Genomic DNA, 16,605 nt, shown 5'->3' on the forward strand with positions numbered 1-16,605 from the left:
TGCTCTCTCTACACAGTACACACCAAATTATTTGCAATAAAATCAGTGAGTTCATCATCTCTGTCCTTTCCATGATTCCCAACGTGAAAATACAGCTAACTTATATGAATATATATAATTTGTTTATTGAGGTCTTTTATATATGATCTTAATCTTTGTTATATATAAATATTATATTGTTAAATATCTCTGTACAGTCTTCCTTTATTGTATACTGTATGTTTCCAATTGATTTTTAATCAGTCATAATATACGTCTAATTTGTGCTTGATCAATTAAAAATGCTGCGTAGTCTCTGACTCTCTCTCTCGCATGTCCAGATGTCAGACAAGTCGTTTAGTATGTTTACAATTGTCAAACAGAAAAAAAAAAGAATTACAAATGGGCTTCTCATAAATTAAAAGCCCAATGGAAGACGGATTATAAAAATGAGTAAAAAAGGGTAATTACGTTAGTGAATTTCCCTTTTTCCTCAAGCAGCTTAAAATTAACGCAGATAAAATTTCCATATGTTTTTTCCCATAAGTATAGCCGTTTGTGATTTCCTTTGTTTTTTTTTTTCTTAAGCTAATTTCCTTTTTTTTTTCTTTTTCCAAGGATTCAGCAATTTCCTTTTATGATTAGGAGTGGTGTGCTTCTATTTTATTATACGAGGGTTTGTTTCTTTTCCCCCAAATTAAAATTATCAGCAAATACAACAACAACAAAAAAAAAAATCTTTCTTACACTTTGTTCGTCTTCTTTCTCTACGGCCCGAGAGAGCCACCTTCGATCAGGTTAAATCCGTCTTCTCTCTTTCAGTTTTCTCTTTCCGTCTCATTGATGATTCTCATATGTTTTGGTTGTGGTTTTCTAGGGTTCATCGTTTCTCTTATCAGTCCGTCACCAAAATTGCCTGCCCGAGAGAAGAGAACCATCTATCTCCACTCTCCGATTAGGTTATGTCCTAATCCTTCTCTCTCTTTCAATTTTATCAATCTCTTTCACTCCGTAATTGATGCGTGATTCTTATATATGTTGATTCTAGGGTTTCATCGATTCGACTCTCACTCCGTCACCAAAATTGTCAGCCCCACAGAGCAATGCATCTCCGATCAGGTTATGTTATCATCCTTCTCTCTCTTTTATACTCCGTCGTTGTTGATTCGTATATATGTTAGGGTTCCATTGATTCACTTGTCATTGCTTATCTGAATTTGTGTCACAGGTATGATTCACCTCTGGTTCAATCACCTCTGGTTCAATCACAGGTATGATTCATCGATTCTCCTGAAGAACGAAGATGATACCGTATCCTTCAGCTCTCCTCATATTCTTTATCCTTCAATTGTATTTGTTTTGCGATTTGATTCTGATTCATTGGCTCTTCGGCTCTATTTAGGCACGGTTTTATTGTTTTGTTTCCATCGGGACTTGATGGTACATCTCACGAAGACGCACACAGTAGTCTCGTCTCTACTATGGTATCATATCTTCTTTTATGTCTCTTGTGATTTTTGAATCTTTGTCCTGAATCAAATTTGATCACATACTGTCCTCTTTTGTCTAATGTTTCTTATACCTGTGGCTCCTTGGTTACATCATATCACTCACTGTTTGGTCCCTCTTGATGTTAGGTCATTCTTAAAATTCATCCCACTGGATTGTAATTTCTCGTTTCAGCTTTCATATAACAACGTAAGTGCCTTTTGTTTTCTTTTCTTTTTTACGCTTGCCACTTTATTTTGAAATTTGTTGTCATCTTTCTTTGTTTGTTTTGAAGCACGATACTATTGCAGGTGTTCCATGACTCTAATGACCAAACTGATACCGGTATGCTCCTAACTGCAATCACTAATTATTATTTAACATAGGGTTAGGCCTTGTTTGTTTTCATGATTACAACTTGGCCTCCCTCATTTAGCAATTATTTCAAATTCGTCCCCTTTCTTTTTTACTTTTGTATGTTTCTATTCACAGGTGTATAGACGTAACGGTACCATGCTGCTGAATGGTTAAGGGTTTTCTCATGGGTGAGGAGCATGATTACGTTAGTCTGATTCTTATTTACCTATTTTCATGATTACAACTTGGTTCCCTTCAATTAGTAAATATTTCATATGTGCTTATGATTGATCTGATCTGTCTTTTTTCATTGTCTTTGTTGTATAGGTGCATTTTCAATTTAAATGGGAAGCTTTTGGGAGATTTAGTTCTTAGCTACTAAAGAACGTGTCTTGGTAAATGTTGATAGTTATCAGTTTGACTTAAATACTATTGTGGGAGCTTCAAGAATTGCTGGTAAGCAGGTCAATGTGCTGCTGCGTGTCAATCCTCAGGTATGGTTAAATTTCTAATGTTTTAGCTTCATTTTTCTAGCTTTTACAACATAATTTTTCAACACGTATTGGTTATGAGTGAACTTTTTCAGTTTGTTTACATTTTTAGGTGCTTCCGTATGTAGCTAGCTACTTACTGCGAACAGGAACTTAAAGTTTGGCATCAAGAACGAGAAGTATAATGGTTTATGGATGAGGGAGGTGAAGGCACATCCCAAAGAGCTAAAGCTTGTTGGAGCTCATTGCCATCTAGGCTCCACCATTACAAAGGTAACTCCGATTGTAGTTGTAATATCATGCTTTTGTTTTATAACGTAATTGTCAACACAACTTGATTATGAAGGAGCTATTCGGTTTTTTTTTTTTAAATTTTTACTGGAACAAGAACTCAAAGTTCGGTATCAAGAACGAGTAGCTATCATGGTTTCTGGATTAGGCAGCTGAAGACACATCCCAAAGTATTAAAGCTTGTTGGAGGTTATTGCCATCTAAGCTCTTCCATTACAAAGGTAACTCCGATTAAAGTTTCTTTAAGTTGTGTTTAGATGTATTCATGTTTGATTTTGTTTTCTCTTAAATCACGACTCATGAACTCTATATATTTGCGATTCTGCTGAAGTGGTTTCTTTAAGTGGTTTTGAGATTGGATTCTGATTTGTTGGCAATTGGTATCATCTTCAATTAAATTTCCTCTTCGGCTCTATTTGTGCAGGTTGTTTGCAAAGGGACTTTCTATAGCACATCGCACAAAGACGCACACACTCTGTGGTATTTTATCTTCGCTTCTTCGTCTTTTTATGTTTCTGCTGAGTTCTTATTGTTTTATAGCACAAGAATGCTTCTCGATCTCGATCATAAATTGATTACACTGTTTGTCCTGAATCAGATTGATCACATATACATTGTCCTGTTTTTCTCTATTGTTTCTTTAACATGTATTTCCTGAAGCTAAAGTTATTACTTGCTACCTCAAAGTTTATGCATATCACTCATTGTTTGGTTTGGTCTTTTAAATTCTTGATGCAGATTGATAGTGAGTTTGACTTAAATAATATTGTGGAAGCTTCAAGATTTATTGGTAAGCATGTCAATGTACACTGATGCGCGTTGATCCTCAGGTATGGTTAATTTTCTAATGTTTTAGCACATATTCTAGCTATCATAAAATATTTTTCAAATCAGCTTGGTTATGAGTGAGTTTTTTCTGTTTGGTTACAGTTTTTAGGTGCATTCATATGTTATCTACTGGGAACAAGAACTCAAAGTTTGGCATCAAGAACTAGAAGCTATGATGGTTTCTGGATGAGGGAGTGATGACGAGTTTCTGTTGTGAACTTGTGATATACAGGTGGGATTAATTGATCACATATGGTCAGGTTCTGTCTACTGTTTTCTTTACCAGTATGTCCTGAAGTGATTGAGTAATGACGAGTTTCTGTTGTGATATACAGGTGGGATCACATATTGTCAGGTTCTGTCTACTCTATTGTTTCGTTTACATGTCTAATGTTAATTTTCACCAATTGGAAGATTTAGTCACTTGGGTATTACTTGTTACCTCAAAATTTATGCACATCACTCACTGTTAGTCTTTTAAATTCTCGATGCAGGTTGTTTTTAAAATTCACTCCACTGGATTGTAAATTCCCGTTTGAGCTTTCCGGTTTTACTGAACATTCTCTCCACATGGGCTACTCCAACAATGTAAGTACTCTTTTGTTTAACTCTACCACTTTATTTTGAAATTTGTTTTCATCTTTCTTTGTGCTAAAGCACCATATTTTTGCAGGTCTTCGATGGCTGTAATGACCAAACTGATATCGGTATGCTCATAACTGCAATCACTTATGATGATTATTTAATATAGAATTAAACCTTGTTTGTTTTCATGATGACAACTTGGCCCCCTTCAATTAGCAAATATTTCAGCTTCATCCCCTTTCTTTTTTACTTTGGTATTTTTCTATTCACAGGTGTATAGACGTAGCAATAACATGCTGCTGAATGGTTAAGGGTTTTTTCATCAGCGAGGAACATGGCTAGGTTAGTCTAACTCTTACTTACCACTTTTCATGATTACAACTTGGTCCCCATCAATTAGCAAATATTTCATATGTGCTCTAGTCAGATTTTCCATTGTCATGGAGAGGAACATAATGTCAAACAGACTTAACGGATCATTACTTGGTAAGTGGTAACTCAATATTGAAACCAATAATGTATCTCTTTTCAAATAATAATACACAGAGATGGATTCGAAGACACCAGTGGAAACTGAAAACGTAACCACAGTGTTGGATTCATCTTCTATTTCCAAAGTCAGGATCTTCTTCCTTAAGAGTTTTTTCTTCCCCGGGAGATTTCCGACAAGTGTTTTAATTTATGCTGGAAACTTAAGAAACAATAGTTGCTGTTCGATCGTAGAGTAGAATATATATTTAAGTCAGTGCCGTGCCTAGAAACTCGAGGCCTTTAGTCACAGCTCTGATTTTTAGTTATATATATGGATTAGACTATTAGAGCTTGTTGAAATTAATTACTCAATTAGCTTCTACTTGGTTTTTTAGAGAGTTTTTTATATGGTACAAATTTTATCAAAATCTCTGTTATCTTGAACTCCAAAATTACTTAAAACATATAACGGTAGCTCTTCATCAAGAGTTCCTGTAAATTGATTAGAATTTGACGAAAGAATCAATGGACTCTTCTTGAATGACTTGTCTATTTTTTTCCTCTACTCCACTACAGATTTCTTTGAATAAGAACTAGATTCGTTTTTACTCATAGAATCTGTAACAAGAACCTCATCATAGTGTAAATCGTCTCTTCCATCAAATGCGACTTATCTGTATAAGGAAGGAAAAAAAAGAAACAAACAAAATTGCAGATATGAAAGACGAAAATTACAATGTGTATTAAATGTAGAAAGAACAATATTAGAAAACGTATACAGCCCGAAGAAGTCGGATATTTTAGGGCAGAGAAAACAAGCACAACGACGATAGGGAATGAGGATACAGCAAATCAGAGAAGACGACGAAGATGACAAAGCGTCTGGCTGTGATTATTCCATTAAAAACCACCCTGCCAAGCACGATACAGAACAAAAGGCATAGTTTTTGTATCTGAATAATACTTTCTGTGGACAACGCTGGCCACAATTGCAAATTGGGCGAGACAAAGTATTGTTGTGTAGAATCTGAAACTTCATATTATACTTTATGGCTTGGCCAGGCTTCATATATATGTCTTGCCCAAGCAAGCAATCAATATGAAGAGAGGTGCAGCAGTCGTCACACGAATAGAACCCTTTGTTTCTTGAATAGTACCCTTTATCTATTGGATCTCCTATGCTTCTTTCGCATACATCACACCACTCTGAATGATCATTTGCCTTTTTCACTTCGTAAAATGTGAGGAAATGATTGTCATGTTTATACCTTGCCTTGTATGGTATGGTAGCACACTTGAAACATACCACAAAATCGCATTCGATACAATTTAGTTTCGACAGCAATATCTTTCACCAACTTCTTGGCAGATTTGACAAACTACCGCATCTTCTTCTTCTGGCTTTAAAGCTAGGAATAACGGATGCTCGTGGCCTTGATATTCAAATGGTTCAGAAATTGAGGCACACCGTAGGCATAGTTTGAATCTCTGACCTCTTCCAAGATTCTCATAAACGAAACCACAACTTTCACGCTCACAACCAACACAATTGAAACGACCTTTGTTGTCACCATATCCATCGGTGACAACTACTAGTGTAAGTGGAGAAGGATGCAACGCATGGTACTTCTTACAGGGAGCATTTGCACATGCTTCGTGGAGGATGAAGTCACACTCATCCATACATGAATAGTAACTGCCCTCGTAAACTGGAAGGACGCAGGCTTGACAAAGCTTGTTTTCATCATAATCTTTACTCATCTCGATTTTCAGATTATGGCCATGAGAAAAATGGAGTATTACTCCATCAGAGATCGTCTTGAAGGGCTCAACAACTATCTCAGGTTCTTCAGGTATTCCCTCGAGTTCTTTCCCGTCCCACAAGTCTCTCCGCAATGCGCATCGTGAGTGAACAAAATAGTGATTATCACACTTGTTGCAAGTGAAGGCACCAAAGTCAGTGTCAACATTTTGACGACAGACTCCGCAAGACCATTTTCCGGATGGAAAGGAGTAGGTAAAAGAGATACGATGGTGGTGACGAGATATTCTTATGACATACGGGAAATAGATACACTCCCGGTGGACTACAAAGACACATCTAAGACAGACGTAGGTAGGAATAGATCCTAGGATGAGGCCACAAACATTGCAAGGTAAGAAAGCTTGTTTAGGGAAAAAAGTGAGAGGGTGGGGATGCCTTTTTGGGTGGTCTATAACGATGGGTATTAGCTTGAAGGCACAAAACAGATCCAAATGAAAGTTGTTGGTAGGACAATAATAATTCATGCCATAGACACGTACGTCACAACAGTTGCAGTTGAACTTGTCGTCAGAGTAGTGCTTGGGAGGACTGTAAAGTTGGAGAGAAAGAGAGGGATATGAAGGGTGTTTGATTTCAAGCGGAGACTCTACACATTCTTTGTGGAACTGGTCACCACATGTGACACAAAAGTAATAGCTAGTGCGCTGCGCTGAGCTACAGCATGCACGGCAAATGAAATCGAAAATATGTGGTTTCTTATTGTTGCACCAAAAGAGAGGGAGTAAAGGGAGCTTACAGCTGTCGGAATGAAGCATATACTCGGGGGGTTGTTCATCATGATCATCGCTTTGTATGCGAGGGAACTGAGGAGGAATAACAAGCGGGAAAAAGCTACCATAACCCCCCTTCTTCACACGTATAGAAGGACATATGAAAAGAGGGTCGTCGCCACCAGAATCAATGGCTGCTTCACCGGAAGAAGAGGAATTAATTAAACAATCTGTTTGAGATAACAGAGTGTATATGAGAAATGGTTTCCCATCTATTTCTCCCTCACGATATTCACCGACTAAATTTGAATTCATGGCTGCTACAAAAGACGTTTTTTTTTTTTGGATAGTTATGATATTCTTCTCCTCTTCCATGCAAGCTAATTAATAATACTAAGCTTATCAATATATGTGTAGATATTAAATTTAATGTTTTAATTATATCTTGGTTAAAATCATTTTGTTTCTTTGTTACAAAAGAAAGTCGTTAATTATTATTTTCGGTCTGCTGGTCTTTGTTTATTTATAATAATAATCTAGAGTTAAATTGTCTTAACGGTAACTTAGTTATCTTCAGTTTAATGAATTGTAGATCAATTTTTAAATGAACAACTGACACATTGTTGATATCTGACTTTCTCTCTCTTATCTCTCTCGAATCTTTTAGAGAGAGAAAGTTCTCTTCAGATTAAAATCGAAATCTCTTTGATTTTCATCTGGTTTTTTGTTGTAATATATTATCCAGCCTAGTCTGGATCTTCTCTCTCGTCTAAGTACGAGTTTTGTTTTAGCCGTTTTGGCTAGTTTCTTTTATTTTGTTTGGTTTTTCCCCTTTTGCAGTAACAAAATCTCTTCAAGTGAAAGAGACAAACGCCGAGAGTGAAAATCAGAGGTTCAAAAGATCATCAACTGCTCGATTTCCTTGCAAGAAAGGAACATTTTTAAAAATAGGTATAGTAAAAAGAGAATCTCATCTACTTTTCTATGTTATACTTATTAGTTATACTACTTATACTGTTATACATAATAAATTATTAGATTTTTGTTTTACCTCCATATTTAAATTAATTCAGTTTGATTTTTTTTTTTTCATTATTCTAATACTATTGGTGTTAACAAATACTAGTAGTAGTAAAATATTTTTACAACACTGATTAACGATATTTTGAATTTATTACGCTGCTCTACAGCACGCATATCAAGACAGGTCGTTTAATATGTTAACTATTGCTACAATTAATATTTACCAATTGACCATATTATTAATTTATCTCTCACAACTTGTTGTTGTAAATGGACTTCTCATAAGCTAAAAGCCCTATAAGGTTCAGTTGGGCTCTGCGTAAACTGAATTGTGTGATGAGAGAAATGGAAAGATAAACTGAATTGTGATTAAGCATTAGTTTAACGCGCCGATTCATTACGGTACTGAATTTGTTTTCTAATAATAAAATAGCGGTTTGTGTAATATCCTTTTTTTTTGTAAAACATTTACGTTTCAGTAGATTCCTTTTGTTTTAACAACTAGTGAGCAGCTAGCTTAATAAGTTTTTCTTCTTTGCCAAATTATAATTGTCAGGCAACAACAAAATAAGTTTGTCTTCACACTTGGTTCGTCTTCTACTCCTCTATAGAGTCCGAGAGAGCCATCTTCGATCAGCTTGTAATTAATTGTCCTCTCTCTTCCAATTTTATCTCTCTCACTCCGTCCTTGATGATTCTCATATATGTTGGTTCTAGGGTATCTCCTCTGATCAAGTTATGTGATGAGATCTTCACTAATATCATCACATCTTCATATTTTTCTTCAGCGGTGTGATATTATTCCAATTCCGATGCGCATCTTCATCTTCATATCGTTTGTTCCTCTACTCAATTGTTGTGAATTCTTCTTCTTCTTCTTCTTCTAGGGTTTGGTATCTCTCTCTCTCAATTGCTTTTTATTATTCTAATTTGAATTTCATGTTATTTTCACTTTCGGGTTTCTGTTTCCTTTAATTTGGGGTTTTGATATAGCTTTCCGTTGGTTCTTTTGCTTATTATGATTTCTTCTTGTTCTGTGATTTCAGGTTTTCAACAGCTGATTCAAAAGGAGTTTACGGGTCTGATGAGGAATCGGAATTAATAGTTTAGTTTACTTGTTACTACTGAACCTTGTTTTGCTTAGCTCTGTTTGTTGCAGGTGAAAGCATATGGTGTCTTCATAGTTTCAAGATTTCTCTCTATCTTTGTGTAGTTTGGGGATAATTTCTGAAGCTTCTGTCCTTTTGTGCTTCACAAACCTGGAACTACACATAGAGCACTTTAGAGGATGAAGATGATGGAATAAATCCTAATATCAACAAAGAAGGAGCCATACACTTTACACTAAGGTACTCTTGTTATTACTTCTCAGTTTGTTCTAAATACGAAGATACTAAAGTGTTGGTCATGTTTTTTTACAGATACCTTTTGTATGGAGATATCTCGACAAAGGCAGCTCATATGCTCGCCTTTACCTAAGGTAACGCCTTGAATTCAAAACTTAGGTTTCCCAAATAACGTGCATACTGACATACCGGTCGATCGTTTATTAACTTATGCGTCTATACACACTATTAGGTAGCTGATTTCATCGCAAGGTTTATTCAAGGTTATATTTTTTTTTCTTTTTTCTGTTGAGGTCTTTGTATATTCTTGTTTGTATGTATGTTTACATTAATGTCATCTTGAACAAGCAAATATGTGGCGTAGTCTGACACTCCCACATGTTCTATCAGACAAAATAGTCGTTTAATAATCAAACAGAAAAGATGTTGTTGATCTAACAAAAAGTTTCAATTTATATATATCCTATACTGAGCTTGACCATGTATATAAAATGAAAATAAGCGAGAGAGCCATCCGATCTCAGAATAGTATTAAATAATTAATGGCCTTGAAAGAAACGTCTGAATCCGTTGCCACAATGAACTAATCCGTTGACCATCGAGTCACGCACACGATTGGAACTTGGAAAGATACTCAAAACTTCTTGACCGACAGATCATGAGTAGTATTCATCCTTACGGTCTCATACTCTCTCGTTCATAACTGTTTTCCTTGCCTTTTAGCGAGAACCGCCCGATCTCTACTATTAAGAGAGAGATAAAGTTGTGGATTTCTGATCATTACAAGTGTATTTATACGATGTATCTATACAGTACCCTGTATCAATACCAGTGCAGTATACTGTATCTATACAACTTCATCTAATAATCTCCAAGTATGAATGCCCACAAAACAGATATGTTACTCAATTTTGAAAACAATTCTGTATCTCTTTTCAAATACACACAGATATATTATTGTTTTCCTCTCTTCTACTACATATTTCTTTAATACATAAGCATTTTCATCCTTACTGATCATAAAATCTGTAAGAACATCATTGTAGAGTCCAAGACCCTCATAACCACGGGCACAAATTTTAAAACAGGGGATGAAAATAATAAATAAGATAATAGAACAACAATGGTGAAAACAAAGTCAATGGAAGAGGATAAGAAACAAGAAGATGACATTACATCTTACTAACGGAATGTGGAGAGATTAAATATTACAAATCGTCTGGTTATGAGTAATCATTTACAAGCTCTGCCCGGCTCCTTTTCTGATGGTAGCCGATAAAGTGTTGTTTCGAAGACTTTATAGCTCTTGAGTAATCGGTTACAAAATCATGGCAAGATATAGCACAAAATGTGTATTTTTCTTTGTATTTGAAAACTAATTTCAGTCGACAACGCTGCCCGCACGTACGGCAGAATGGCCGAGACAAAGTGTTGTTGCGAAGAATATGAAGCTTCTTCTTATAATGGCTGTGGGAACCCATCACATTAAACGCTATGGTGTGACCAGGCTTCATATACATGTCTTCTGCAAGCAAGCAATCAATATGAAGCGTGGTGCAGCAGTCGTCGCACGAATAGAACCCTTTCTTTCTTGAATCTGCTATTTTTCTTTCGCATACATCACACCACTCTGAATGATCATTTGCCTCTTTGGCCTCGTAAAATTTGAGGAAATGTTTGTCATGTTTATACATTGCCTTGTATGGTAAGGTAGCACACTTGAAGCATATCACAAAATCACATTCGATGCAATTTAGTTTTCTAGAATAAGTAGACGCATCTTCATCTTCAGAACTTCCTTGGCAGATTTGACATATTGCTGACTTTTCTTCTTCCGGATTCAAAGCTAGGTATAAGGGATGATCATGACCTAGATATTCAAATGGTTCAGAAACCGAGGCACATCGTACATCTAGTTGGAATTTATCTGTTCTGGATTTAGTACCATTCTTTTCTCTGAAATCCTCATAGACGAAACCACAGCTTTCACGCTGACAAGCATTACAACAAAAACGTCCTATGTTGTCATCATATTCACTAGTGACGACCTTTAGCGTAAGTGGGTGAGGATGCAAAGCATGATGTTTCTTGCAAGATGCGTTTGCACATGCTTCGTGGAGGATGAAGTCACATTCATCCATACATGAATAATAGCTACCCTCGTAGATCGGAAGGCTGCACGCTTGACAAACCTTTCCTTCGTCGTAGACTCTACTGATCTCGAGTTTCAGATTATGGACATGAGCAAAATGGAGTATTACTCCATCAGATATCGTTATAAACGGCTCGACAACTATCTCAGGCTCTTCAGGTACTCCATCGAGTTCTATCCCATCCCATAAGTCTCCTCGCAAGGCGCATCTTGAATGAACAAAATAGTCATCGCACTTGTTGCAAGAGTAGGCACTATAGTCGGTGTCAACCTTATGACGACAGACTCCGCAAGACCATGTTCCGGATGGAAGAGAGGATGTATAAGAGATACGGTGGTGGTGACGAGATATTTTAATGACATAAGGGAAATAGATACAATCTTGATGGACTACGAAGACACATGGAACACAGACATAGGTGGGAATACGATCTTTAATGAGGCTACAAACTTGGCAAGGCAAGAAAGAATGTTTGGGGAAAAAGGTGAGAGGATGGGGATGCCTTTTTGGGTGATGTATAACAAAGGGTAAAGGCTTGAACACACAAAACAGACACATACTGAAGTTGCGGGTAGGAGAATAATAGCACATGCCATAGATACGTATTTGACAATGTGTGCATTTCAAGACGCGGCCGAAAGGATAACTGTAAAGTTGGAGAGAAAGAGTGGAATAGGAAGGGTGTTTGATCTCAAGTGGAGTCCCTACACATTCTTTGTGGAACTGGTCACCACATGTGACACAAACGTAATAGCTAGAGCGTTGCTCTGTGCTACAGCAAGCACGGCAAACGAAATCGAAAAGATGAGATCTTGTATCGTTGCACCAAAAGAGAGGGAGTAAAGGGAGCTTACAGCTGTCAGAATGAAGCATATACTCGGGTTGTTGTTGCTCATCATGATCATCGCTTTGTATGAAGAGAGGGGAAACAACCAAAGGGAGAAAGCTTTGATCTGAAACTCTCGTGTATGGTTTTAACTTTACAACTTTGAGACGTAAAGTAGGACAGAGGAAAAGAGGCTCGCCGTCGTCCCCAACACCGGTTGTGGTGTCTGTTTGAGATAAGAAGAATGTGTATCTGAGAAATGACTTCCCATCGATTTTTCCCTCAAGAAATCCACCAACTGGATTCGAAGTCATGGCTGCTTACAAAAGACGATTTTGGGTAGTTTATGATATTCTTCTTCTCCCTCTTCCATATACTTAGACAGCTAAGCCTTGATCGATGTGTTTATCATTTTTAATTAGTTGTTGGTATCTTGGTATAATTTATATCTTGATTAAAATCATTCTGTTTTTTGGTCGCAAAAAGTCGTTGATTACTATTTTCGGTCTTTGTTTATTTATTTTTTTATTTATATAACGTTAAACAAAAATTTATAAAATCAGAAACTTTTTTTTTTTTACCATATATGTTTTTATTAATACTAGGAAATCGACCCGTAAAATTGTCGCTCGGAAAAATGAAAACTTAAAATAATTGACATTATTAAACAATTTTTTCGAGTGGAGACTTGATTATAATTTTCTAATTGCACCACTTTTTTTTATTTCAATTTATTAATTTGTTTTCTTTAGCTTTTCTCTTTTCATCTTTGTCTCTCTAATGGTATTATTTGTCTGTTGGTATGCATGTCAATTAATATTGATGTCCCTATAAAGCCAGAAGAGTTCAACATTTCCGAAAAACTATTTTCGACTCCTAACATTACCCTTCGTTTGCTTTATTTGAAAAACAAAGCAACCATCAAAAATATGAAATGAACTTCCAGCTATCGCCCTTTAATGAATTGAGAAAATTCATGTCTTTTCCTTTTACAAAATCTAATAAACTTTTTTGATACAAAGTATTTACTATTTCTTTCATAACACATATTTCAAACACCCATGGATCATTAATCCCATAAAACTAATGAGACAACTCTATAGAATTAACCAAATTTAACATAAGATTATAGGAACACAAGCAATGCCAAAAGCAACATCAAGGAGAAAGAATATGCTACAATTTAAGAATACGTCTATCTTTTTTCTTCAACACTTTCTACTTTCATGCTCATTTGAAACGTTTCTATATATTATCAAAATGTTTGGCACCGAGAAAGTAAAAAAAATTAAAATTAAATCTAAATGTTTGTCTTACAAATTAATAATAACAAACCTTGATCATTTCTAATTTTCTATCCAGTGGACATTTTACATTAAAAAAAACTTATTACAAGCTTGAAATTTAAATAGGTTAAATTTTTATATAATTATAGGCAATCAAAAAAATTATACCATGTTTGTTAAAAAAGTTTGACATATTCATATCTCTATCATCATGACTGATTGGTAACAAAAAAAAAAAAAAAAAAACCTCACCGGACTTGATAAAATGGTTACTCCAATAGAGATATCATGCAATTTAACAATACAACAAAGAATAATAATAAAAAACACAATAACTTTTTAAGGTGTAAAGACAACTTACATTTTTATTTAAACAATATTATACGTCTGAAGGTTACAAAAATAAAGCAATTTTTGATTGATATTTAGCCGTTCTTTTTTTTTTTTGAACAAATATATCTAACCGTTCTAAAATCATAGTTTTATATGTAAAGTTGGAGTTTTACTTCAACTTTGTTCTAAAATCATAGGTTTATTATACATAGGTTTATATTTTAACCATCCTTTCTTCGATATCATAAATGAAAAATTTATATATAATCCTACAAAGCCAATAAAAAATACTGTGAAGAGATGAATGATGAGGGTCAAGAAATAAAATATTCCAAATTTTAACGAAGATGTATTTCACTTTAACTTTGTTCTCAAATCATAGGTTTATATTTTAACCAATCATCTGTTAGATACCATAAATTTATTATATATAATCCAAGTGACAAACCCAATAATAAATACCTTGAAGAAATGAATGATGCTGGTTAATAAATAAAACATTCCAAATTTTAACGAAGAATGAATCAATACCAAGAAATAATTCTTTGATTTTGTTTTCATTGATTCATAAGTTTGAAATAATACTCAGAAAATCAATAACTCGAAAATTGTTTAGAGGTCCATAAAAGTCTATAAATATAAACAAAGAGGTGTAAACAAAAAATGTGTGAAAAAACTAACAGGTGCGAACATTGAAAGTTGGAGGTATGACGAAAAAACACAATTGTTGGATCAAAATTTTGTAACTTTATATAAACAAATAGGTATAAAACAAAAAGATGTGAAAAGTAAGAGGTGCAAACATTGAAAGCTGAGGGTACAACGAAGAAACACAATTGTTATATCACAACTTTGCAACTTTATATAAACAAAGAGGTGTAAAAACAAAAAGATATGAAAAGTAACATGTGCGAACATAGAAAGCTGGGGGTACAACGAAGAAACACAACTGTTATATCAAAATATTGCAATTTTTTAGATCATTAACAAAATCTAAATCGTTAGATGTGATAATAAAAATAATCTCATTCGTTATATTTATATTCACCCTTAAAAAGAGTTTGATATTATATATAAATTTGAAACCATTTTCAGTATACACAAGTACTTGTTTTGATGTACATTGAAAAAGTATAACTTGAAAAAAAAGCATAATCTGGTATAAATTAATCCAGAGCCTAACCAAAACCTAGACGAAGATGTTGCAAACATTTATTAAGAGGAATAAATAACCAGTATCATGAACTAAACTGATTAACCATTTTGTAAACATGTAAGCCTTACCAATCTAATAAACATGTTGGTGTAGGTGTTAACGTGTAGGTGTTCTATCCCTTTTTTACTTGTTTTTTGTTCCTTTTCCTATAAAACATTTTGGTACTTTAAACAACACCAAAAATAACACTCTTTCTTTAATAAATACTCAATTTATTTTATATCCTAATTCCTACGGTTCTAAGCGATATATATATCCAATTTAACTTAATCCGGTACTTAACATAATTTAATCTGATTTCCATGAATGATCTTCTTCCACATTTCAATCATTTCTTAATCAAAATGGAAACCTCAATCATTAACCCACGGAAAATTATGTTAAGTACCGGATTAAGTTACGTTGTTGATTTCGATCTTCTTTCAACTGTATTTCCCATATTTGTTTTACAATTCAAAAATTTGAAATAAAATCAACAAAAACCATGATATCAAATGGCAAACTAAATCGAATAATTAGATTGTAATTACGTTGTTGATTTAGAAATGGATATCAATAACAACTACAAAAAAAACCAATTTTGATAAGAGGAACAAGAGACATATGAAAACATGAAAATAGGGTTGCTGAGTTTTATTGATAGAAGGTGGAAAACACTAGAACTTCGCATTCATATGCTCAATTATAAAATATGCAACGTTTCTTCTCCGAGTGATGAGATGATAGGGAAATTAATTACAAATAGTATTTATGTGAGTTACTAAACGAACTATAAAGGTAGAAAAAAGAGACACGACAATTCTATTTGAGAGTCAACAATAAAAATATTAATTCATGAAATTACAGTTTAGAAAGTTACTAAACGAAGGGTCTAATACTAAATAATTATCTTTATCATTAGAACAAATAACTTCATACGACGTTTTTAAATTCTGTAAAAACCCCAACAAAGATGAAGAAGATGCATGAGATTAAACAAATCCACCGATGAATATGTAAATCAGTTACGACCCTTCACTTTTCAATTTTTTTCCTCTCATCCTCTATTATTTATGTTGAAACCCATGCCCATAAAACTAACACTATCTACGCTAAAATTGAATCCTAAAAGAAGGGACCAAAGATTGATTGAAGCTTCGTTGGTTCAGTGGAAATGGAAAAAGACTGCGACGTGGCGGGAAAAGGAATCTCCAAAGATCTTAGTTTCAAAATTCTTTTTGTTTAGAGAGGCTTTAGAGGAGGATTTGCATTGTAAATCTATAGAAAAAAAAAAAAAAAAGAAGTTAACAAATTCAACAAGGTATATAATGACGACCAAGAAGCACAACTAAAAGGTGGTGAAAAGAGGGAGACGCAATGGTTCACGAAAGAATGCCAACGAAAAGTTGCAATTGAAA

The 16,605-nt window shown here is 34.5% G+C and overlaps 2 protein-coding genes, 1 long non-coding RNA gene and 1 pseudogene across 9 annotated transcripts; 2 read left to right on the forward strand and 2 right to left on the reverse strand.

Annotated features, from left to right (window-relative positions):
• The first annotated feature begins 428 nt into the window (after positions 1-428).
• Positions 429-4,918, forward strand: LOC104734236 (uncharacterized). The gene is made up of 18 exons (XM_087482340.1): positions 429-442; positions 598-776; positions 857-938; positions 1,028-1,098; positions 1,208-1,250; positions 1,382-1,463; positions 1,617-1,677; positions 1,763-1,812; positions 1,960-2,029; positions 2,152-2,318; positions 2,428-2,588; positions 2,704-2,827; positions 3,031-3,086; positions 3,345-3,436; positions 3,537-3,666; positions 3,929-4,022; positions 4,108-4,141; positions 4,292-4,918. The coding sequence occupies exons 1-7, from the start codon at positions 429-431 to the stop codon at positions 1,647-1,649; spliced, it is 504 nt and encodes a 167-aa protein (XP_087338466.1). The 3' UTR covers positions 1,650-1,677; positions 1,763-1,812; positions 1,960-2,029; positions 2,152-2,318; positions 2,428-2,588; positions 2,704-2,827; positions 3,031-3,086; positions 3,345-3,436; positions 3,537-3,666; positions 3,929-4,022; positions 4,108-4,141; positions 4,292-4,918.
• Positions 4,919-5,208: 290 nt separating this feature from the next.
• On the reverse strand, positions 5,209-7,360 carry LOC104737795 (uncharacterized; annotated as a pseudogene).
• Positions 7,361-8,546: 1,186 nt separating this feature from the next.
• On the forward strand, positions 8,547-9,838 carry LOC104734237 (uncharacterized). Of its 7 annotated transcripts, none has more exons than XR_015578599.1 (6): positions 8,547-8,688; positions 8,837-8,941; positions 9,095-9,152; positions 9,262-9,397; positions 9,470-9,528; positions 9,627-9,838. It is a non-coding gene; the product is annotated as an uncharacterized LOC104734237 (long non-coding RNA). The 7 variants fall into 7 exon arrangements; XR_015578600.1 differs by having other exon boundaries at positions 9,095-9,127; positions 9,208-9,397; XR_015578603.1 differs by having other exon boundaries at positions 8,837-8,936.
• A 779-nt stretch (positions 9,839-10,617) lies between these two features.
• On the reverse strand, positions 10,618-12,702 carry LOC104737796 (uncharacterized). Its single transcript, XM_087482341.1, has one exon. The coding sequence runs from the start codon at positions 12,685-12,687 to the stop codon at positions 10,618-10,620; it is 2,070 nt and encodes a 689-aa protein (XP_087338467.1). The 5' UTR covers positions 12,688-12,702.
• Positions 12,703-16,605: the final 3,903 nt, after the last annotated feature.

This window comes from Camelina sativa, chromosome 13 (genome assembly GCF_030686135.1).
Source record: "Camelina sativa cultivar CO46 ecotype springtype chromosome 13, ASM3068613v1".
Taxonomy (NCBI): Eukaryota; Viridiplantae; Streptophyta; class Magnoliopsida; order Brassicales; family Brassicaceae; genus Camelina; species Camelina sativa.